This window comes from Pogona vitticeps, chromosome 5 (assembly GCF_051106095.1).
Source record: "Pogona vitticeps strain Pit_001003342236 chromosome 5, PviZW2.1, whole genome shotgun sequence".
Lineage (NCBI taxonomy): Eukaryota > Metazoa > Chordata > Lepidosauria > Squamata > Agamidae > Pogona > Pogona vitticeps.
In genome coordinates, this window is record NC_135787.1 from 145,179,768 (window position 1) to 145,203,040 (window position 23,273).

At 41.2% G+C, this 23,273-nt stretch overlaps 1 protein-coding gene across 5 annotated transcripts in view; it reads left to right on the forward strand.

Moving 5' to 3' along the window:
* The window catches only part of CNOT2 (CCR4-NOT transcription complex subunit 2), an 89,729-nt gene that overhangs the window by 52,001 nt on the left and 14,455 nt on the right, over positions 1-23,273 (forward strand). For all 5 annotated transcript variants that reach the window (XM_020786000.3, XM_020786002.3, XM_078376921.1 and 2 more), the window contains 4 exons: positions 4,784-4,850; positions 15,943-16,090; positions 16,974-17,156; positions 21,079-21,158. In XM_020786000.3, the coding sequence (XP_020641659.2) occupies positions 4,784-4,850; positions 15,943-16,090; positions 16,974-17,156; positions 21,079-21,158 (478 nt within the window). The remainder of the gene's footprint in view (positions 1-4,783; positions 4,851-15,942; positions 16,091-16,973; positions 17,157-21,078; positions 21,159-23,273) is intronic.

Consider the following 23,273-nt stretch of genomic DNA (forward strand, 5'->3'; position numbering starts at 1 on the left):
ATGAACAGATAAATAAATAGACCCAAATTTTGACTTGGCTGGAATTGATTGACTTGAAGTAATTGCTTATTGCAGGTTCTGTATGTGTGTGTATAAAACTACCCCCCCTCCTGATAGGCTGAAGAGCTCGGGTTGTTTTTGCTGTGTTTTATTTGTATTCCACCATTTCTCAAGAAAGTTCAAGATAGCGTGCTACACTAATAAGCATACTTTCTTAAATGAACAAGGAGCTGGAAAACTTAGGTTGTTTTGGTACCACGTTTGGGCATTAAGATGATGCTTGAAAAGTGATAGCAATCTGAACATTAAGCAGGATATGTTGCTAGAGACATACCAGTCATAGTCTTGTTTGTGTGAATTTATGCCAGCATAATCTGGATCAGGTGCTGGAAATATTTAATTTAAATGAATGGAAAACCTTCTACAGTATCACCCCTTTTCAGATTCAAATGCTCACTATGGCTACTGTTTGCCTTGGGAAAACCTTTGGGAGCTTCTGGACAATGGGGAGATGGGGAGTTTTTAAGAGTTAAAAAATTGTTCTAGATTGGTTCTGGCTGTCCTGATTCTAATGGTGCCAATCCAGTATTATTTTTAATATTTTTTTTTTTTTTACTGTTAAAAGCGTCCACCAACTCCATTCAAGTCTACTAAAGGTTTCTCCAGAGCAAAAGGGAGCTTTAGGAGCTTGGGAACCTGAAGGGCTTGTGTGTGAAATACGTTTTCCATTAATTTAAATTAAATATTTCAACCCTCATTCCGGGTTATGTTGGGGTAACAAGATTTTACACAATAAGACTTTGCCCACGGTGTTTAAATCTGGGGACACCATTTTACTGTCGTTTAATGGCCAGTTATTTGCTCATAATTTATTAATTTCTGTTCCACATTACAAAAACTTATTTATATCAAGCCTTTTTTTTATATGTATAGTTTGAAATGCTGTCAAACCTACAGTTCACTGCATTCCAATGGGGGGGGGGAATTCACCAAAAATTAATGAAGACTCAGAACAAAGCCAAATTAAGTTTGCAAAGGTTTTACAAGGTGCACTAACGATCCCAAGCATTTAAAACAGTTTTTGAACATTTTAAGAAGACTTAAAATAGTGAAAACGGACATCGCTATACGAAATTCGCCCATAGGGAACATCGCTAAACGGAGCGCAAAATCGCTCCAAAAACCTCATCGCTAAGCGAATACATCATTTAACGAGGCAGTCGCTAAGCGAGGCACCACTGTAGTTAAAAACAAATATCACTAAACCTACAATGAACTATAAGTATTAAAATATGAGTAAATGTGTCATAATATGAAAATGTAAGATTTAAATCCTTTTCAAACATCCCAGTTAAAATAATAATACAAATTTCCATTAAAATGAAAGGCAGTCAGCAAAACTGCTTAAAACTTTTAAGGTCTTAAAACTTTTAAGGAAGGTCTTCACCTGCCATCAGGAGAATGATGAAGGGGCCAATATACCCTATTGTGGCAGAGGGTCCCAAAGTCTGGAAGCAGCCATTGTGAAGGCTGTTCCTGGTCTTCCCATTTGAATGTTACTTAGTGTGGGTGACAAGATATAGCCCTGATGAATCCCACAGGCTAATGGCTGGCATAGCAGACAGGAATTCCACAACAGTTCTTTCTAATGGTATCCCTCTGAGAGGGATGAAGGGCTATGCAGAACAATGTCTCCAAGTCCTGTACCAGAGAGATAGCCCAGAAGAATACCATGATTGGTTGTATCAGAAGTTACAAAGAGACTTATCAGATCTAACTGACACAGACAAGCTTTCCTTGCTAGTTCAGGTTGCCAGCAAGATTACCAAAGCTCTCTTGGTCTCATTTTCAGTCTTGAAACCAGATTTAGATAGATCTAGCCAATCCATTCCATCTAGGAATCTGTAGTGCTGAGAAGCTACCACATGCTGTAGCATCTTCTTTAAGTGGAATATTAAAGTTTGACTGGTAGTTATCCAGGTTGATGGAGTTTAGGGAGAAATTTTCCAGAAGGTGTAATGCAGCTGCCTCTTTTAGGTGTGGAACCTTGCCTTCCTGAAACTACCCCTTCTCTTAACACTTTTTAGACAGCCCTCCCCCTCTTATGATTCAGAAAGGCAAGGGTCCTATCTTCATTTTCTGGCTGTACAAATGAAAATGTATCCATTGTTACTGGATAAATTGGGTCCAAAGCACAGTCTACTATAATTGTGTTAACTGCGGCATCCAAGTCAGAGTGGATCTGATCAGTTTTATCTGCAAAAAGGCTACACAAATTGTTCTTAGGGTGCTGTTGAGTTGTCTCTGTTCTCTCATAAACTGGATCATAAGAAATCACTTGAAACAGCTGAGTTTCACAACTCTGAGCAAACTCAGTCCTGGCAGTGAAAAATTTTGCTGCAAGCAGTGTCTAAGACTAGGCCTTCCAAAGGATTATAGTCTGCATCACTATTGCTACTGTATTAGCTGTTCATATTTCATCACTGCCAATTTACTTTAAATGAGAGGACTAGTTTGAATCTCCTTTGTGAGGGGAATACTTAGGAGCAACTATATTGACTGACTTGGCCATTTCACTTTTCCAGAGGTCAACTAGGGTTTCAACAGTATGATGTGCCAAGCCAACAGCAGCTTATCCAAAATCTGTGACAAAAATATTCTGATCCATCAGCCTCTTGGTGTGGACTATCTTACTTCTTCACAGAGTACCAGTGATTCTGAGCTCCATCAGGCAGTGAGCTATCCATTAAAATGAAATTGCAAGGAACTTTTCGACACCCAATCCCCATTATATAAATCTTGCACCATGAGCTATGGCTAGATACCACTTAGGACAAAACCATTGTTGTGTTGGAGGACAAGTCCTGAGCCACTCCAGATAATGCAAGTCTGAACTTGTGTATTTAAATCTATAAACATAACAGAACAGAGGATTCTAGCAGCATCTCTAAGACTTGCTAAGGAAGAGAGTCTGGTGAGCAGTAGGATAGGAAGTATACCAATGGAGTTGCTCCTGTGTTTTGAGCACCTCTACCTTCAGGTGTACTCATACAAGCCTGGTAGACTTGGACCAGGGAGATGAAGTCATGTATGACCACTGCAACACCACCTCTCCAGTCTTGTCTCCAGCTATAGAAAAATCTGAGAGAGATTGGCCTTCCTCTCACTTCCTTGAACCAGATCTCTGTAATACAGGCCAGATTGGCATGCTCATGGCCACTATTTTTCCTTTCACCAGCCTAGTAGCATTTAATAGCAGTAGTTTTAGCCCAGGGGACCTTGTGCTAAGGCTGTCCAGTCCATTTAAAATGAAGACAACCAACACTCTGTTAGAATTTTGGTCACTATAGTGCTATTAAAACTGCCCTTTCCATATTGAAAACTTGATCACTGATATTTGGTCCATTCGGTTCATTGTCTGCTTAATGGCCACAATCCTATTGAGTACTTGTGCAGAGGTAACCTGCACTTAAGCTTGTGTTGAAGCCCTTCTTTCCTGAAACCACAGCTACAATTGCTCCAAGACAAAAGTGCTGTCCACAAAGCAGTTCCTCAGGTGCAACAGGCTTCCAGGATTTCCTGGCTAAAGTGAGCCAACAAATATTTTTACTTCTCTGCCACACTGCCTTCTCCATCTTTCCCTTCCCTCAGTTGGCAGTTTTTATTGTTCCATCACATTGTGTGTGTGTGTGTGTGTGTGTGTGTGTGTGTGTGTCTGTCTGTCTGTCTGTCTGTCTGTCTGTCTGTCTCTGGCAGGCTTTTGCTGCAGTATCTTTACGTTGCCCAAAGATGAACAAGATTTCTGTCAATAAACCAAAGTGTTTATGTGTAACCACACTAAAACCATAGGACAGTGTAAATTTTTCTCTTTCTGAATGGAATTTTATTACATAAATACACTGAAGTATTTATCAGTACCTTTTTTCTGGTCATCTGCCAAGTCATGCAAGTCCTGTGTGATGAGAAAGTAATACCAGTTAAGTTCTGCTGGTGGATGTAACTAGGAGATAAAGGATTCTGGTCTGTGTTTTGCAGTAACAATCGTGGACAATAACAATTGGGATAATTAATTTTGAGTGCTACTATACCCTGTATTAGCCTCTCCATTCTGAATATCATATTGAGAAATTATTCCCCTTAACCTTTAAAATTAGGTTGTTTTATTAAGATGGATGTGTCTAAATATTTCATAAAATTTATTTTCTTTCTGTTCCCCTGTTTACTCAGATATTTTAGGGACTCATAGCCCAAGAAAATACGCATATACATTAAGGCTCCTTCGGTTTCCAGTTACTCAAACTCCTTGTAGTGCATTTGAATCTGCTCTTCATGTAGTGATCAGTTTTATTGTAGCAGCTTCTCTGCACAAGGAGCTCTGGTACCAGGGTGGATTTGATTTAAATAAAATTGATTTAACCTTTAAAAATTGGAATTTTTTTAACAGTTTAAATTTTTAAAAATCAGTTTTTTATTTAAATCAAGATTTAGATCACAATTAAAATCATGATTTAAATCAAATTGATTTTTATTCCCTCTGTCCGGTATGCATCTTTTGATGATACTTTTTCTATCTGACCCACTGTATTCCATCACCATAGCATCTTCATTCTTCATCTGAGTTTTCAAGCGCTCAGAGTGTCTATTTACAGTATAGTGGTGTACTGTATGGTACAGCTTTGTTACAGTAGATGAATATATCAATATTATGATAGCCTTCAAAGAATTTACATGTGAAAACATTTAACTATCAAATCCTTGACTGACTTTATATTTTCTAATTTAGATGCTGGCATCACCATCAACATCAGGTCAGCTGTCTCAGTTTGGGGCAAGTTTATATGGGCAACAAAGTAAGAATTTTGCTTGTTACTATAGACCCCTTTATTGGTGTGTGTGTGCATGGCAGAAAGAGAGAGAGAGATAGACTGGGTGATTATTTGTTTATCAATATTTGAGTGTATTTGTATCTTAGAAATATGATGTAATATTTTCTTTCCTGGAACATTTTGAAAACTTAAATGTTGTAAAAAGTTTAACGTTTACTTATAATAAATTTATAAGTAAATGTTAAACTTTTTTCAACATAGTCCCACATATAGTATCAGATTCTTACTATTAGTTTACTTATACTCTTCACTGTATAAGTTATATTGTTGGTTCAGGTCACAAGCAACTTACCTACCTCCTAAATTAAACTAGAAATCTTCTGTCATCTGAAGCAGGTATTATATTGTTTTGTGAAACTTCATATATTACCAAAGGGGAATTGGTGGCCACCTCTTTCAGGCCTCTTTCTACTTCCCGTTTAATAGTAAGATTAAATAGGAAGTGGTTTTTCTTACCTTGTCTATTAGGTATTTAACTACTTCTGTCCATTTTAGCAGTCTTCAACAAATAGTTATGAAACATCAGCTTTAGGAGGGGGAATCTTCCTTTGGGTATGGAAAACTCCTGTGTTTATCATAGTATTTTGCTGGACATAATTCCATAGGTCATGATTATTCCCAGACTTAGGTATAACTAAAACTATCAACTGGAACAAGAACTGAAGCAAGATAAAAATGACCCATTTGTAGTAGGCTAACATCAGCAAGTTTTCACCTGCCCATAATAGGTACTGTGCATGACATAATATGGGTTAGTGCTCTTTCCTCCCGTGGTACTGCTTCATCCTTCATTGAATGATGCAATCAAAATTGCTAATTTCTCATTCTTGCAATGTCCGCAACTAATGTCTCAGGATCCTATCCCATAAGACCATTCATGTTGGAACCCAGAATTAATATTTATCTCCTTCCACATATCTTGTGTATTAGAATATTTGTAGTAGAAAGAAACCCTCTCTTTTTCTTTCAGAGTTATGAAATGAATGAAGACATTAGAGAGTTTGGCCAATCCATTCAGATATAATTGATAGTTTTGGCACATGAAGTGAGAGCTCCCAGAGCTTTCTCTAACAAAGGATAATCACAGGTCTAGCAGCTGCATATAACATCCCTGAACTGTTGGGGCCTGAAGTTCTAGACATATATAAGTGAATTCGTCCCTAAAGTCAGTATTATTGACAATATTTTCTGCTGTTTCAGCAAGGTGGTGATATGCATACCTGCTAAGTTCTTTGTGGCCTCTGTGAATCACATCCTGGGTAATCTGTGCATGTGTGGAATCTCGTTGGAATATTCTAGAGCTTCTGCGGTATTAAAAAAAACATTGTGTAGACTCCTCCCCCTCAGTATATGTACCTTGGCTCCAAGACTCTCCCTTCATTATATTCGCAAAGGCTTTCACGGCTGGGATCTAAGGGTTGTTGTGGGTTTTTCGGGCTCTTTGGCCGTGTTCTGAAGGTTGTTCTTCCTAACGTTTCGCCAGTCTCTGTGGCCGGCATTTTCAGACGACAGTACTCTGTTGTCCTCAGAGTGCTGTCCTCTGAAGATGCCGGCCACAAAGACTGGCAAAACGTTAGGAAGAACAACCTTCAGAACACGGCCAAAGAGCCTGAAAAACCCACAACAACCACTCTCCCTTCAGTTTCTTTCAACTGCTGCATTGAGAGCCTCATTCGTTGCTTCTGTGAATTATCTAAAACAAAAGTCAACTCTTGAAATCTTTAATCTTTCATTATTATTTCTCCGTTATAGTATTCAAAAAAAGAAAGAAAGAAAAAGATTGCTCCGGCCTTCGGGCCGAAGCCCCCCTTCCCTAAACCATTTTTACTTTGTTTCATGGCCCTTGTAGGCCCATTTAAATGCTGAGTGGTCTATGAGAACAAAATCCCAGCAATCCCTTCAACTCGCTGAACCTGTGACTCAACCTGCTTGCAAATCCACCTTGCTAGCTAAAGCCATGGACAAAGCTATTTCTGAAGCGGCAAAACAGCGTCCTTCTGCCACTCCATCTTGTTCTGATACTCCCTTGACATCGACCAAAAACCACTGAAGAAGCCTAAATCTTCCAAGGCCAAATCTTCCAAGGTCACTTCTTCAACTCCACAGCTACCAGAGTCTGGAGATCTCAGATGCGTGGGCTCGCCCTTGGATGAAGAGGAACTTTCATCCCACCAACCATCACTATCACAGACGCCAGAATGGGAGCAGCGAGTTGATAAACTCACGTCCTCTCCTGCTAGCCCTCAACACTCTGGCTCTTCTGGTGAGTCCTCCTTGGTTGCTTCACCTGAGTCCATGGAAAAGAAATGCAACCTGACACTGTGCCCTACTCTGTTCCAGTAGGCCTATCACCTTGGCCTCTGACATGCAGTCAAGGGCACCAAACACACAAGAGCGTCCGCTTGCCCTTGTGTGCAGCATTGATTCACACTCAGCACCGTCATTGGGTAGCCACTTGCCCTGATCAGTGCCCAAACGAAAGGTGTGCCAAGCAGTATCAACTGGCGGTTTTGCCTGTTTCATCAGCAGTGCCACAACAGTTATCTCACTCACAAGAACCCTCGGTGTTGAAATGATCTTAATATCAAGATCGTCATGGACTGCATACCACCTATTACCAGCTGGCACCTAAAAAACCCAGAGCAGCTGATCATTGTCCTTCAGCTCAGGATGCATTTGCAGCACTGACAAGCCATTATTTTGCGGCCCATCAGGATGATTGGGATCACCCATCCTGGTCAGCGTCACCAGCCTCTGTTTATTCCACTGTCATCCAGTGTGGTCCATCAACACACTTACCATTTCAACAGTCCTCTCGACAGCAACCTCCATTTTGTCACCATTTGGATATTGGCTCTGATATGGACAATCCTCGATATCAACCACTGTCCATGCACCCACCCTCAATGCCCACAGCTGTTGACAATCCTTGATATTGACCTCTGTCCATGGATGCTCCATCAGTGTTGGTACTGGTTCTTGATCCTTGATACCAACCACTGTCCATGGTCGACATTGACAACTAGACGCTGACACCAGTATTTAGAGACTCATCCCCCCAATGTCAACATAGATCATCAATCGATTGATTCACAATACAAAGCTGAACAGTCTGAACAGCTGAACACCCCAAACACCATCCATTTTGATAACGTCTCCAGATTCTGATTTAGCAAATGCAGCCCCTCCATCTCCAGCAGAGGACTTTCAAACTTATGCCCAATTGATGGTTCGCATGGCTAAATCTCTGGATCTCCAAATCCATAGACCCACAACTGAACCGGTGGATCATCTTTAGAACTTTACAAAAGTTCACATTTCCATGCTCCCATCTTTACTCATCACAGCCAGGCACTCCTGGACAAAACCAGGGTTATCTCACTGGATGTCGAAGTGCATCGATAATCTTCATTGAGTGCACAACCCGGGAGCTAGCTGTCTTTCTACAAAAACAACCAGTTCCCAATTCTTTTTTTGTTGAAGCTTTGTAATCTCACCCCCGATACTTACATGCTCTCATACCACCTAACAAGGATAGCAGGCGGATTGACTCCATGGGCAGATGGCTATATTCTTCTGCTGCCTTTATCATGAGAGTTGCCAACTACCAAGGAGCCATGGGTGCTTACCAGCGTTTCCTCTGGGAGAATATGTCCACCTTCCTCTGGGACAGTATGTCCATTGAGGACAAAAAAGCGCTGGCACAAACCTTTCAACAGGAAAGGCTCTTGGTTGCCAAACAACAAATGTTGTCTGCCAGACACACTGTCGATGCCAGTTGATGCCTAAGTGCCTCTGAACCGCTGGCCTCGCTAAAGATGCGCATGCACGTATTGAAAATCTCCTGTTCAACAGGGTGGGTTTTTTAAATGCAGAAACAGATGACATCCTCAAAAACATCCAAAAGGAAAGAACGGCTGCTAAATGTTGGGAAGTCTACCCCACATACCAGCAACGTCCTCAGTGCACTCAATGGTGCCGCCCTTATAACTCCTATCAAAAATTCCAGCATGAACCCCAAGTCAAACATGTTACACGCCTCACTACAAACGACAACCTTACCGGGCCAAACCTCACCAGCAAGCCACAACCAGGTGCAATGACCACAAGCCCAAACATAATGTTTGATGCCCAGCCAGCCAAGATCCCAACACACTCTCATATTCCTCCTCTGACCCTTTGGAAGCAGTTACCTGTATGGGAAAACATCACTACACATTCTTGGGTCCTTTCCATTGTCCAAAGCGGATACTGCGCACAGTTTCACCAGCTCCCTCTTCCATCGCATACCATCACACCTCTAAAAAATCCTAGAGGATGAAATTTAATCACTGCTACTCAAGGATGCCATAGAACCAGTACACCTGTCAAGCAAAATTTCTCTCTCTCGTTATTTTACCATTCCCAGAAAAGACAGAGGCCTCTGCCCCATCCTCAACCTCAGGCAGCTAAATCAATACATCATTACTACCAAATTCCATATGGTTACCCTCAAATCCATCCTCCCCCTACTCCACAAGAAGGACTGGTTCACAGTCATAGATGTAAGGGATGGCTATTTCCATGTATCCATCCATCCCTCTCACAGGACTTACCTTCATTGCCAACTCGGAACCCAAGCCTATCAATTCAAAAGGCTCCCATTCTGACTTGCAACAGCTCCCAGCATCTTTACCAAATGCATGGCTCCCACAGAGCTTACCTCAGACTTCCCAAAATTCATATTTTCCCGTACATTGATGACTGGCTCCTTGTAACTTGTTCCTGTCACAAGGCACAATGAGACATGCACTTTACACTGTCTTTTCTCCATTATCTCGGCTTCACTGTAAACACACAAAAGTCCAAGTTGAAGCCTACAAGGCTAGTTCACTACATAGGAACACCCATCGATTCCAAACACACACAAGCATTCCTCCCAACAGACAAGCATTTCAAATTGGTATCCCTGCTTCGCAGCTTTACCCCTCATGCACTTGTGCCTGCATTGACAGTGCAACGTGTCTTAGGCACTATGGCATCAGTGACCTCTGTAGTAGAACATGTACACGTCAAAATGAGGTCGCTCCAAGCATGGTTCCTGGCTTTGTTCAATCCGGTAACCGACCTACCTCATATTCTGTTATGGGTCACCCCAGAACCTGCCGCCCAGCTTTCCTGGTGGTGCTCCACTCAAAACCTTACAGTGGGTTAACCACCGACATCAGCCTCACAGGATGGGGTGCTCATTGTAATTCCCTACAGATTCATGTACAATGGTCAGAAAGAGTAAAGTTGCTCCATATCAACGAGCTGGAACTTTTAGCGGTGATAAAGGCTTGCAAAGCTTTCAGAGACCATCTTGCTGGCAAAATGGTTCAAATCACCACTGACAACACTACCACGATGTACTACATTCTCAAACAAGGAGGCACTCACTCTCCAAGCCTCCTTTATCTCACAGTCGACCTATGGTGCCTATCCCATCATATCTGCCTCAAAGTGGTACACATAGCCAGCCAGGACAACAATCTAGCAGATCTTCTCAGTCGCAGGCAATCCCAGGCCCACGTGGAAACTGGACCAAGCTGGCTTTCTCCTTCGTTGCACACACTGGACCACACCCACTATTAACCTTTTTGCTTCTTGGAGAAACCGGAAGTACAAAGGCTATTGCTGAAGCGCAGGAGTAAGCAAACACTCCTGTGGCAACGCATTCGTAGGCCATTGTCCCAGGTCACTCACCTGTTTCCACTCCACCAAAAAGTTGTAGTTCGCCTCCAACAGGACAAACCCAGTGATATCCTGATAGCTCCATGATGGCCGGGACAACCTTGGTTCCCAGTTCTCCACCAACTCTCATCCGACACCTATCACCTGCCCCGCCTGCCTCACCTGCTTACACAGAACAAAAGTCAAATTCTCCACCCAGACCTACCTGCCCTTCATCTGACAGCATGGAGGATTCTGCCTCCCTGATACATGTTCTCCATCAGGCGAAGAAACTCTCAACTAGGAGGGCTTACATGTACAAATGGAAGAAATTTCAGTCCTTTACTACAGCATCTTCACTATTATTAGTCAATCCTTACCTAGCCACTGTGTGTTTTTCACTTCATCTAAAAATGAAAGGTCTTTCTCTTTCATCCCTAAAGGTTTATCATACTGCAGTCGTCTCTTATCAGTCACCAACTTCTCCAGCAGCTCAATTCTTCAGACACCCTACTCTGAAGCGTTTCTTTAAAGGGCTATCACACATGTACTCAGACGTGCGTCCACCATCACCTCAATGGTCCCTGACAGTAGTCCTTCAACAACTTACAAGGGCCCTGTGTGAGCCCTTAGCGTTAACTGATCTCAGACCACTCACCTTTAAGACAGTGTTCCTCATTGCTATTACATCCACTCATCGTGCTAGTTAACTCGCAGCCCTACGATATTACCCTTATCTCCAATTTTATCCAGATACAGTGGTGCCTCGCTAGGTAGTTACCCCGCATGACAGTTTTTTCGCTAGACATTGACTTTTTGCAATCGCTATAGTGATTCGCAGAACAGTGATTCCCATGGGGGAATTTCGCTGGACAATGTTTGGTCCCTGCTTCGCAAACTGATTTTCGCTAGACAACGATTTTGACAGCTCCCTCTGCGCTCGCAAAATGGGTGTTTTCGGGACCTAAGCTTTGCAAGACAGCTATTTAAACAGCTGATCGGCGGTTCACAAAGCGGCTTTCCTATGGCCGATCTTCGCTAGACAACGACAATTCTTCCCCATTGGAACGCATTAAACAGGTTTCAATGCATTCCAATAGAGAAATGCTTTTCGCTAGACAATGATTTCGCTAAACAGCGATTTCAGTGGAAGGGATTATCATCGTCTAGCGAGGCACCACTGTAAAGTCAAACTGTTCGTAGATATTTCTATTTTGTGCAGAGTTGTCTCCCAGTTTCATCTGTCCCAACCATTAATTCTTCTATCCTTTTTACTGTCTCCATCTGCTCAGGAAAGGATCCTTCATACTTTGGATGTACGAAGGGCTCTCACTTTCTACTTGCCCTACACGCAGCCCTTCAGGCATTCAACTCAACTTTTTGTCAGCTACCAACTCCCTACTAAAGGTCTTCAAATAACCTTGCAGAGGATATCTAAATGGGTTGTTTCCACCATTTACCTAGCTTACCAGCTTGCGCAACTGCCTGCTTCACAATCTGTTTACTCTAATTCTATCAGGACAGTGGCAACATCTATGGTGTTTCTTTGTGGCGTTCCCCTTCTGGATGTCTGAGCCTCTGCCACATGGTCACAGCCATCCACGTTCATCAAACACTACAGATTGGACATTCAGCAGAAATCTGATGTGGCCTTTGGACATGCTGTGTTATCCTCTATCTTGGCGTGACACCCTTCTCTGGGTAAGACAGCTTGTTAGTCACCCAGGGTGTGATTCACAGAGACCACGAAGAAGGACAGGTTACTCACCTGTAATTGTGGTTCTTCGAGTGGACCTCTGTGATTCACACATCCAGAACCCAACCTCCCCACTGTCACACCGTGCTTATTTATACAGCAGTTGACCTAACTGAAGAGAGTGTCTTGGCACCAAGGTACATATACTGAGGGAGAGGGGTCTACACTAATGTGGAGTTTTTTTGCTATTGCAGAAGCTCTAGGATATTCCAACGAGGCTCTGCACAAGCGTGGATTACCCAGGGTGTGAATCACAGAGGTCCATTCGAAGAACCACAATTACGGGTGAGTAACCTGTCGTTCTGCTATAGGTCTCTGTGGCAAAAGAAAAGGCACATATGCGCTGCTGCTAATTAACTATTTATCGTATCATGTAATCAGTCATTTCAGAACTATATTACAGAGTTTGAGAATAGGTTTTTGTAACTTTTTAGGTATTTGTTTATTTATTAGATTTATGCCACACACCATCTGACAGCCAGGCCACTCTGGACAGCTAATAACAAGATAAACAACACAGTATTCAAATGCAATAAGAATAAAATAATACAAACATTCAACAGATACAATAACTAGTAGGATAAATTAAAACAGCTGTCTATAAAGATCGTAGAAATTGTGATAAAAGGGAAGCAGAGATATCAACAACAATATTCAGGGAAAGCCTGATGGAAGAGCCAAGTTTTCAATACTCATTTAAACCCACCCAACAGGGTGCCAGGCATATCTCCATGGGCAGATTGTTCTACAGGCGGGAGAGCATTGCTGAGAAGGCCAGGCTTCTTGTTCTTTCCCTCCAGGCCTCCTTCGGGGTCAAGGCCCTCAACTGCCTTGCCTGTGAAGAACAGGTATTATGGACAGATATGGCTGAGAGCAGGCGTTCTGCTATGTACCGAGATCCTAAACCGTCTAGGGCTTTGAACATTATCATCATAACCTTGAAGTCGATGTGGAAACATGCTAGAATTTCTTCACCCCAGTTATTAATCTAACCACCGAATTCTGAACCATTTGTGGTCTCCACATCAATCTCAAAGTTAGCCCCACATAGAGAGCACTGCAGTAGTCTATTCTTGAGATTATGAGTGCATGAATCAAAATCATGAGTGCCCCTGTGTCTAGACATGGATGCAGCTGGGCAGTCCTCCGAAGATGGAAATGGGTTGCGCGGACCACAGATGTCACCTGGGTTTCCATGGTGAGATCTGGGTCCAGACAGATGCCCAAGCTGCGAACCTCATTCTTTGTGCGAAAAGTCACTCCCCCAAAGGAAAGGGAGTTTCCCAACCCACTGATGCCAGGGCCGCCCACGCACAAGATTTCCGTCTTTTCTGGATTCAACCTCAGTCCATTTACCCTCATCCACCCCAGAACATTCCCCAAGCAGCGTTCAAGGGACGGAACAGCATCCTCTGCAGTTAGAGAAAAGGAGAAGTAGAGCTGGGTATTATCAGTGTACTGATGACACCAAGCCCCACAACTCCAGATGACCTCACCCAGTGGCCTCATATAGATATTAAATAGCATTGGCAAGATGATCGACCCCTGCGGAACTCCATAATTGAGGATCCACAGGATGGAAGTCTATCTCACCAAGCTGCACTCTCTGGGGACAGTCCCCCAAGAAGGAACGGATCCATGCCAAAGTGAGGCCACTGATGCCCAGCTCGGAGAGCCACCCTAGGAGGACACTGTGGGTGATGGTATCAAAGGCTGCTGAGATACTGAGGAGGACCAACAAGGACATATTGCCCCTGTTGGCCTTCCTCAAGAGGTAATCTTGCAGGGCGCCCAATGCTGTTTCCGTATCATGCCGTGGCCTGAAGCCTGACTGGAATGGATCAAGGGCGTCAGTTTCCTCCAGGAGTGCCTGGAGCTGGTCATCCACGACTTTCTCAACAACTTAAGAAAGAAACATTGGCGACGGGCCTATAATTACCAATTTTGTCTGCCACCAAATTAGGTTTCTTTCGAATAGGCCTAATGAGCGTCTCCTTGAGGATAGGGGGAACCATGCCCTTCTGGAGAGACCCATTAATTATTGCAGTGACGCGTTCTGTTGTTACTGGCTTGGCTGTTTTAATGAGCCAAGCCAGGCAAGGGTCTAAGGAGGAGGTGGTGGCACGACAGCGCAGAAGCACCCCGTCCACCTCATTGGATGTCACAGGTTGAAAGCAGGTTAACATCTGTGGACAAGATAATGCACTGGACATCTCAACTCAGTCTACTTTCTGTAAAAAGGGATAAAGGTCCTGGCGGATGGCCTCCACTTTAGATTTTAAAAATGCCACAGATTGGTCACAGGAAATACTAGTGGGAGGCCTATCACTGTGGCCAACTCCAGGTAGATTGTGCATGGTATACTGTACATTTTTCAGATCAAGGGGATGATTGAGGTTTCTAAGGATTTTTTCATAGATAGATAGATAGATAGATAGATAGATAGATAGATAGATAGATAGATAGATAGATAGATAGATAGATAGATAGATAGATAGATAGATAGATAGATAGATAGATAGATATAAAATTATAGATATACTTTTACATATGTAACAAACACGATTTTGTCACAGAGATGAAGAAATTTATAAAACAACTCTTCTTGCTTGAGAAAAAAATCACCAGTATGGCAAGCAAGAAACAAGTAAACCACAAATTCCTAATTTGATACCTGTTAGGACTTTGATCTATATTAAGAGTTTAATAATCTTAATTTGGTCTTTTAAAAGTGAGATTTTGAAGTCATTGTGGATTTCATTGAATATATATTCTTAAGATTCTGGCTAGAATGTTTTAAATGATGTAAAATCTAAGTCTATGTGTTTACTCAGTGGTAAGGTCAACTTATTTAGTGGTACACAGAACTACATAAGTATAGTTCTGTTCATGCAGTAACAGCGAGGAAGTGGACTTGTCCATGAAAACTCAGATTAAAATATAGCAGTTAGTCTTTAAGGTTTTTGTAATCTTTATTTTTCTTTTGTTTTTACCTGATACTCATACAATAAAATACCTTCCTTTCCCCCCTATTGTCAGACTGTCTCCAGACCTAAATCTTCTCTGGAAGTTCCCCAGATCTGGAGCAGATTTCAGAAGCATGTAAATGAGGGGGGAAAATCCCCTGGTAGGCAGACACGAAATCCATTCCATCAGTATCAGTGAGGAAAGGGTTTGATATAACCAGTACTGGCAGCATCTGCTAAGTCAGCAATGGAATGTAGTCCTGTATACTTACAGTATTGTGTAGGTGATACAGCTGTATTTTAATAAATATTGAAAATGGCATGATACAGCCTTCAGAATATCCAGTTTTTTAAAAAAAGTTAAACATTTTCTGTTGAATTTTTTTGAAGCAAATAATTGAATTGTGAACCCATAGTAGTTTTTAAATTTAAAACTTGCCATAGCATGGATTCATCTAGAAATACTTGCTAATAAAGTCAGTTAAAATTTTTGATATTGCATATTTAATCCATGGAGCTCCCAAATAAAAGCCCAATAATAACATTTTGACTGCCAAATCAAAGTAGATCCCCATCTTCACAGATTAGCTAAAACTGTTCCTTAATTCTCTACGTTCCCATGCCTCTGAATTTTTTTCAATAGGTGCACTAGGCCTTCCAATGAGGGGGATGAGCAACAATACCCCTCAGTTAAATCGCAGCTTATCACAAGGCACTCAGTTACCGAGCCACGTAACGCCAACAACAGGGGTACCAACAATGTCACTTCACACGCCTCCATCTCCGAGCAGGTATTTATTGACAACAGATATTTTCTGCAGAGCCTTTTCAAATATGCTGCTTTAAAAAAACTTGAACATTATTATGTATTCTGGATAACTTTATTAGAAGAGGAAAATATTTTAATTTTCTAGGTCGTTACGCTTGGGAGTGTTTGAGAAAATACTGTTTTGCAAGAGTGATCTGTGCTGCAAAAAATACTCAAATTTTGCTGTGCTGAATTGTTAAAATGGTAGATGTTAGACAGCAGTTCAACATATGTTATGAACACTGTACTAGTTGTATGGTTTCAGTACATTTTCAGGTTTAAATGACATTTGAATATAAGCTAATGTGTGACATTTGGTTTTTCAGTTCTTGGGTAAAATCTAGTTTCCATAACTTAGGCTGGTAAGGCTGATGACATCAGTGGCAGGTTTGTGTGTGTGTTTTGGAAATTAAACATTTCTGACTCCTCACTCTAAACTCTTAAGGAAATGGTGGAAACTGTAAGATGAAAGTCTTTAATTACAGTCCTGAAAATCATCATTAGTATGACATAAGGAGAAGAACTGCAAATGTTTAATTTTTGAAAAATCATTGTTGCTGATGATGTAATCAGTCTTACAAGAGTGGTGTATAATTTTGATCAGGTATCCCAGGCTTCAATAATTGTTTTTGAAATTTGCACATGATAGAATGTCAAAAGCTGGAATGTGAATGAAACATTGGGAAACATTGCTAGTCAAGGTGAATGGTAGCAAATCTGGTGGATCATTAGTTTTAGAAGAAAAGCATATTTTTCTATATGGATACAAGCAAATGGACCTGTTGCTTAGAAACAGTTCTGAGAACTGGTTTTTTGCAAAACCTTTGGCAGCTGAACATCTTTTTTCCCCCCTTTTCTTTTTTAAGGGGTATATTGCCTATGAATCCTAGGAATATGATGAACCACTCCCAGGTCGGTCAGGGCATTGGAATTCCCAGCAGGACAAACAGCATGAGCAGTTCAGGATTAGGCAGCCCTAATCGAAGCTCGCCCAGCATAATCTGTATGCCAAAGCAACAACCCTCTCGACAACCTTTTACTGTGAACAGGTAAGATAAGGACTACTATTTGTCACTCTAGGCTAGGTAATAGATACTGTATTTTTAACTGATAAAACAAGTTGAAGTAGGTAAATATTTTTTGTGTGGAAGCAAAGGAGTCTATTTTGAAATGTTCTTAATTTTGCAGTTGCACAGATGAAACATGCCTGTCAAATACATGTTTAAATCAAAGCATAGTTATTTTATATAAGATTACTTTCAGCAAATTTACTTTAGGATTAGCGAGTTGTCATAGCCAACTAGAATGTAATGACTGTCCCAGTCCAAAGAGCTGTATGGTGAGTTTCATATACACTTGTATAGTGCAGTGTATGTCTTAGCCCTGTTCAGATGTTTTTCTGCCCAGTGCCATGCATATGCTTAGGCACAGAGCACACCCCCTCTGCCAGCATGTTCTTCATGGCTGCAGGGCTGAAACTGAAAAATCCTGTCAGGGCTACACCTTCTATCGGAGTTCGATTGAGAGCATATTATCCTACTGTCTCTGTGTATGGTTCACGAGCTGCACAGTGGCAGAGAAAAAGGCAATTCAAAGGGTGATTAAGATGGCCCAAAACATCATTGGCTGTTCACTCCCCTCTTTGGAAGAATTGTATAAGAACAGATGTAAGAGGAAGATATCTAACATACTGAAAGACTCCTCTCATCCGGGATATCAGCTCTTTAAACTATTACCATCAGGAAGGAGATTCAGGGTATTGAAAGCAAGGACAAGCAGATTCAAGAACAGTTTTTACCCAAGTGCAGTATTGAGTTTAAATGTGGGGCCATAGGTTTTTGGTGGATTTCAATTGCTGAGAGAAAACGGGGTATCTATATTTGGATGGTGAAAGTTGTGTATATTTTAACTTTTTTTTGTAGTGTTGTCCAGTTTTACCTTGGGGAAGAGCACCTCATTTCGTTGCACCCACTTGTGAGCGCAATGACAAATAAATTTCTTATGTCTTATGTCTTATGTCTTAAATGAGCATGAACTTGGATTTCCAGGGAGAAGGTTTGGTTCCTTGTCTATAAAGTCTACATGTGAGCAAGCATCTTTCACTCTTCAGACTTAGCATTGTAATCATGAAGAACAGGATGGCGGGAGAAAGCTAGGTGCTCCTCTCCAAGCATGTTCACAGTGCTGAACTGAGGAATGCCTGAATCAGGCTTCTCTCCTTCAGACATAAAGTCCATATGTTGGAAAAGCTGCCTTTTTACTGAAGCCTTTTAGGAAAATAAAATGTTCACTCTAACAGAGCGTTTGCATGAATGTTACAGGATCCTTTGGATCAGATAGCTACTATCCTCTGCTTTTGTAAGCTTTTCTAAAAGCAAGGATATGAGAATGCATCTCATTTAAACAAACACTTTCTGGTCCTCTGTCTTGTCCTCATCTCTTCCATTTCTTTGAGGGACAGATTTTTCCCTTCAACCATAGACAACTTAGATTGAAATTTTCTACTTGTTAACCAGAAACAGCATATCACATTGCAGGTTTCAAATCTCTTTTGTCCTGAGAAAAAATTATGTGAAATCAATGGTAAAAGTAAGATAAATACTTTTGTATTAAGTATTTAAGTTGCTTAGTATGTATTTAAATCCTCAGAAGTGGAAGCAGATATGTAATAAATGCATTCACTTTCAATAAGCAGGTTCCCAATTTTTGAGCAGAGACTGTCAAAAATTATGACATTCAGTTAATTTTTTCCCCATGTTCCCTTTTATTGCTCTGAAAATAATGTCATCCAGGTCTCTGTAATGGTTGAGTAATCTGTTGGAGGCCACCTTCTTCTCCTCAAACCACAGAGGATGAGAACAATTGGCTTTGATAGTTCTCACTAACTATGCAATTAGTTTCCTACAAAATTTTCTTTCAGGTTGATTTTCTTAACCAATATAAAAGCTGGTTGCTGGACATTTTTAGTTCTAATGAAGCCATATTGGTATTAGTTTTTCTTAGTACCTTATTAATAGAAACTTAACTTCTTGGGTCTGCTGCGTTTTAGAATACTAGCCTCAGACCTTATAGAATCTGTTTCATTTTTTCCTGGAGTCATGAGAGCCTTCAATGGAAACTTATGAAGTGTTCAAAAGACATGCAAGTACAGTTAAGGAATTGTAGCTCAAGAATTTTGCTTAGAGTCCCAGAACTGAATACAGAACTCATTCCTGTTTACTCCAAGCCTTTTTAATTTCAGAAATATTCTTCCAGGGATGGGCATACAGGAAAGAGTCATTTTGTTGGCAAAAATGTGGAATCACAAATTCTGGCAGATCAAGGAAAGTTTCCCAGAGACCTATCATTAGATCCAGATACGATAGGGAAACTTGTGTATGTGTAATTCAGCCTCATTTGATTTTAAATTAGGACTGTTCAAGTAGAAGTCCATTCAGCCATCATTTTATGCCTCTGGCAAGCAATACTAAACACGATAATATGTTCCAAAATGCAGGGAGAAGGGGCTAAAATGGTATCTGATTTGTTATTTCCAACGTACCCTCTAATTTTCAGACCCACTAGGCAGGGCTTTGCCTCTCTCTCACACGCGGTTTTGCCCCTCCGTGTGCATGCAGCTCGGGGGGGGGGGGCACATGCAGGGTTCCATTGTGACCAGAACCTGAGGGGTTGAATGTGATCACTGTGCAGAGGAGGAAGAAAGCAGTGTGGGAGGAGATGCAGTTGTGTGCTCAGCTTAGAGGGAACATTGGTTAGTTCTGTTTCTGTCAGTTCCAATTCATTTACAAAACCCTTAATTTTGATTACCATCACAATATTACAAACAGGTGTTGAACAACAAAATAAAATGGCTTTCTGGCTGCATCTTATATTTAATGGAGAAAAAGTTAGTATACTTTCTGAATGGAGAAAAAGTTAGTATACTTTCTGTTATACTCAGAGCTGTGATTCCCCCAAAGGCACATGGTGTGGGTAAACTAAATGGGCACGATCCCTGCAGACTGTTTGAAGTGTAAATGAAAAAGCAGCTAAAAGGAAAAATAGACGGCTAATGAAAGACTGAAAAGCAGAAAGAGGACACGGCATTATTATAATATTTTGGCTTATGAGCCTAAAGTTTCTTGAGCCTCAAATAATCAAGACACATTTTAAAAATACATACTGATTTGTTTTCAGAATGATATGTGATATCACTGCTTCTTGGTAAGGTTTTCAATTTCCTTTGTTGTTTTGAAGGTTTGCTTGGGTGGCTTTGCTTTGCATATTCTCAGACTTGCACCTCTGTTCCATTTTGGGAGTTCTGTTTTATCAGCAGTGGCAGCCTCACATTTTTCATAACAGAGTTTGTTCCAAGCAAAGTAACCTTGGAATAACCCATGCTACATTTTTATTTCTTGGAACTGTTCGATGCAAGGATTCATCCGTTTTAAAAATTGTTCATGGAAAGTTGATACCAACTAGTTCTTTAACATTTTCAACTTGTATTCCATATAATGATGCACAGTTACATCAGAAGATTTGGGTTTGGTATTTTTTACTTGATTGTTTTCCTGGGCTGAGGTAGTTCATGTAATCTTGTCTGTCATTATGTGTTCTTTAAGCATTCACGGGTGGATTGACAAGTTAGATTCCTTCCAGGTGTTTTGTTTTGATTTTTTAATGTCTTCGGTGTTTGACTGATTTCCTAGTTAGAAGCATTTAGATCTAGCAATTTTAACTATTGTATTTATTTGCAGGAAACACTTGATTGCTTCAGTCGGTGTTACTAGTGCATACTGCTCTGTCAACAGTTAAATTTAAAAATCTCAAAATTTTACTTATGCATAGTGGTTCTTTAAAAAGGCAAAACATTTTGACTGTAGTGCTGAATATGTGCTATTTTCATTATTCATTTCTATAGGTTGAGATTTATTTTAAATATGTTACATTCCCCCCTCCCTTTTTCTTTGTTCTTTTTAATGTTTATACCAGTATGTCTGGATTTGGAATGAACAGGAATCCGGCATTTGGAATGAATAACTCTTTATCAAGTAACATTTTTAATGGAACAGGTAAGATTTAAGTTAAGTTTCTGAAGTTTGGAGCTTTCTTGATAAACATGATTTGTTATGCATGTTTTGATTTGTGTCTGTAATGACAACGTTTGTGTAGGAATTTCTGTCATCATGGGCTTGGACCTAGACCTTACGTCCACCGATAGAAGTGGGAAAATAACTTTTGCCCCATATCCTTTCATGCCTTCTGAAAATATATTTGGAAATTTAGGGTACCCTCCAGAGTGGTATGTGCGGTACTGTGAGGGGAGGGAAAAGGGTGGTCAAACCATGATGTTTGCTCATGAATAGTTTAAAATCGCATCTGAATGTTTCTTAGAATGCAGATTATTTTATATTTACAAAGTCACTTCAACACTGTAGGTTAAATGTTCTCCATATAATTATGGGCCAAATCTACAAAAGTCCTCTGCTGCATTTGGAACCCTACTCTAACGTCGTGGGAAATTCAGGGGAAGCAAAATACCACAGTGCTGGAATTATAAGTGTTTCCCCATTTCCAACTAGTAGATGTTCCCAGGACCATGGAAATGAATGACATAATCTAAGCCATGGATTTGGCTCTCAGGTATTAATTGGCTTTCTTGGGACTCAGCAACTGATGCTTGGATGCACAGTTGGTGTTCTACCCCCTACTTAAATGTTGTTCCCTCTAGGATGTATTGAATTGCTACTGGATCACCTATGGGTGATGCCACACCAAACATATAACAGTAAAACATAAACTCTATTGTGATGTGAGAGATTCATTGTCTGTACTTCTGGTAGTAAACCACAAGAGGAAATGCATCTTTTCCAGTGTATTGTCAGTTACGTTGATTCTTCATCTTCCCTATCAACTGACTCCAGCAATAGATTTTCAGCCCTGCTACTTTTATTTGTTCCTTTTCCAGAATTAATATATTAGATGGTTATAGTTGCAGTCCTGTATGCTTATTCAGGAGTCCCATTGACTTCAGTGAGTTTTATTTCTGAGTAAATACACATCAGATTATACTGATGTGTGAATCTGCGAGCAGCCTCTGTGCCCCCTTCCATGACAGCACCAAGAGTAGCTGGAGAAACAGGCTCTTTTATTGAGCAACATAACTTTTAAAGGGCCAACAGGGCCATTAATATAAAACATGTAATTCTGGGAGTAAATTTCATTCCCTCAGTCCTCAGGGCACTGCCCTGTATAGTATTTACCTGGAGGAGTGTAGCCCTGCCTCTTCTACCAGGTCAAAGACCTCTCACAGGTGGATCAGGCACAGGGTCCCACAAAAAGTGTGCTGCATGCATGTTGTTAAATGTCCCTGGCGCAAGCAGCAAAGGCTCCCTTCCCTGCTACTTCTCCTAAGGCCCTGCCAGCCACCAGCAGTATGCTAATCCCTTGGGTGGTTTGTCCAAACTCCATGTGGACTTGGCTGGTGTGTCCTGTGGAGTAGAGTGGAGGGTGGGAAGGAATGGGATACTGATATACTGAGACTTAGGAGGCTGGTTGCAGGGCTTCTCTATTGGTGCTGCTAGACCCTGGAGCTCTTCTACTGGCAGCAAGCCTGCTATTGGTTCTTAAGCCTCTCAGCATTTCATCTGGTCCCAATGGACCCAGGAGGCTTCCTCCAATGGCACCAGCAGCTCTACTTCATAGGTGGTTTCAGGATTATATCTGCATACCATCTCTCAGCTCGCCTCCAACTTCGGCGGTAGTCGCAGCACCTCCTGGGCGTCGTACACCTCCCAATCTATGGCATCTACACAACAATTCTCCTCTCTCTCCTTCTCCATCTTAAGTCCAAGTTCCACCATGACCACACCTGTGCCCTTGAGAACATCATCTGTCTCCACCTTGCCAGACAGAGGAGCTGTGAGTAGCGAATCCAGCTGGCATTCTCTGAGAGGTGGAGAGCTCACTCTCATGGTTGAGGGGACCTTCACCAGTCCAACAGAATATTTCTGTTTAACATGTGAGATCCACATTACCTTGGTCCCTCTATTTTAGGATGTTTACTTAATGATACAACAAAAAGGGAATAAAATACCCTTCTGGTTCAAAGGTGATTTACTAATTATTACACAGTATATTATGTTTGCTGGGAAATGATACTGTAAAGAGTTATACATTTTGTGTGT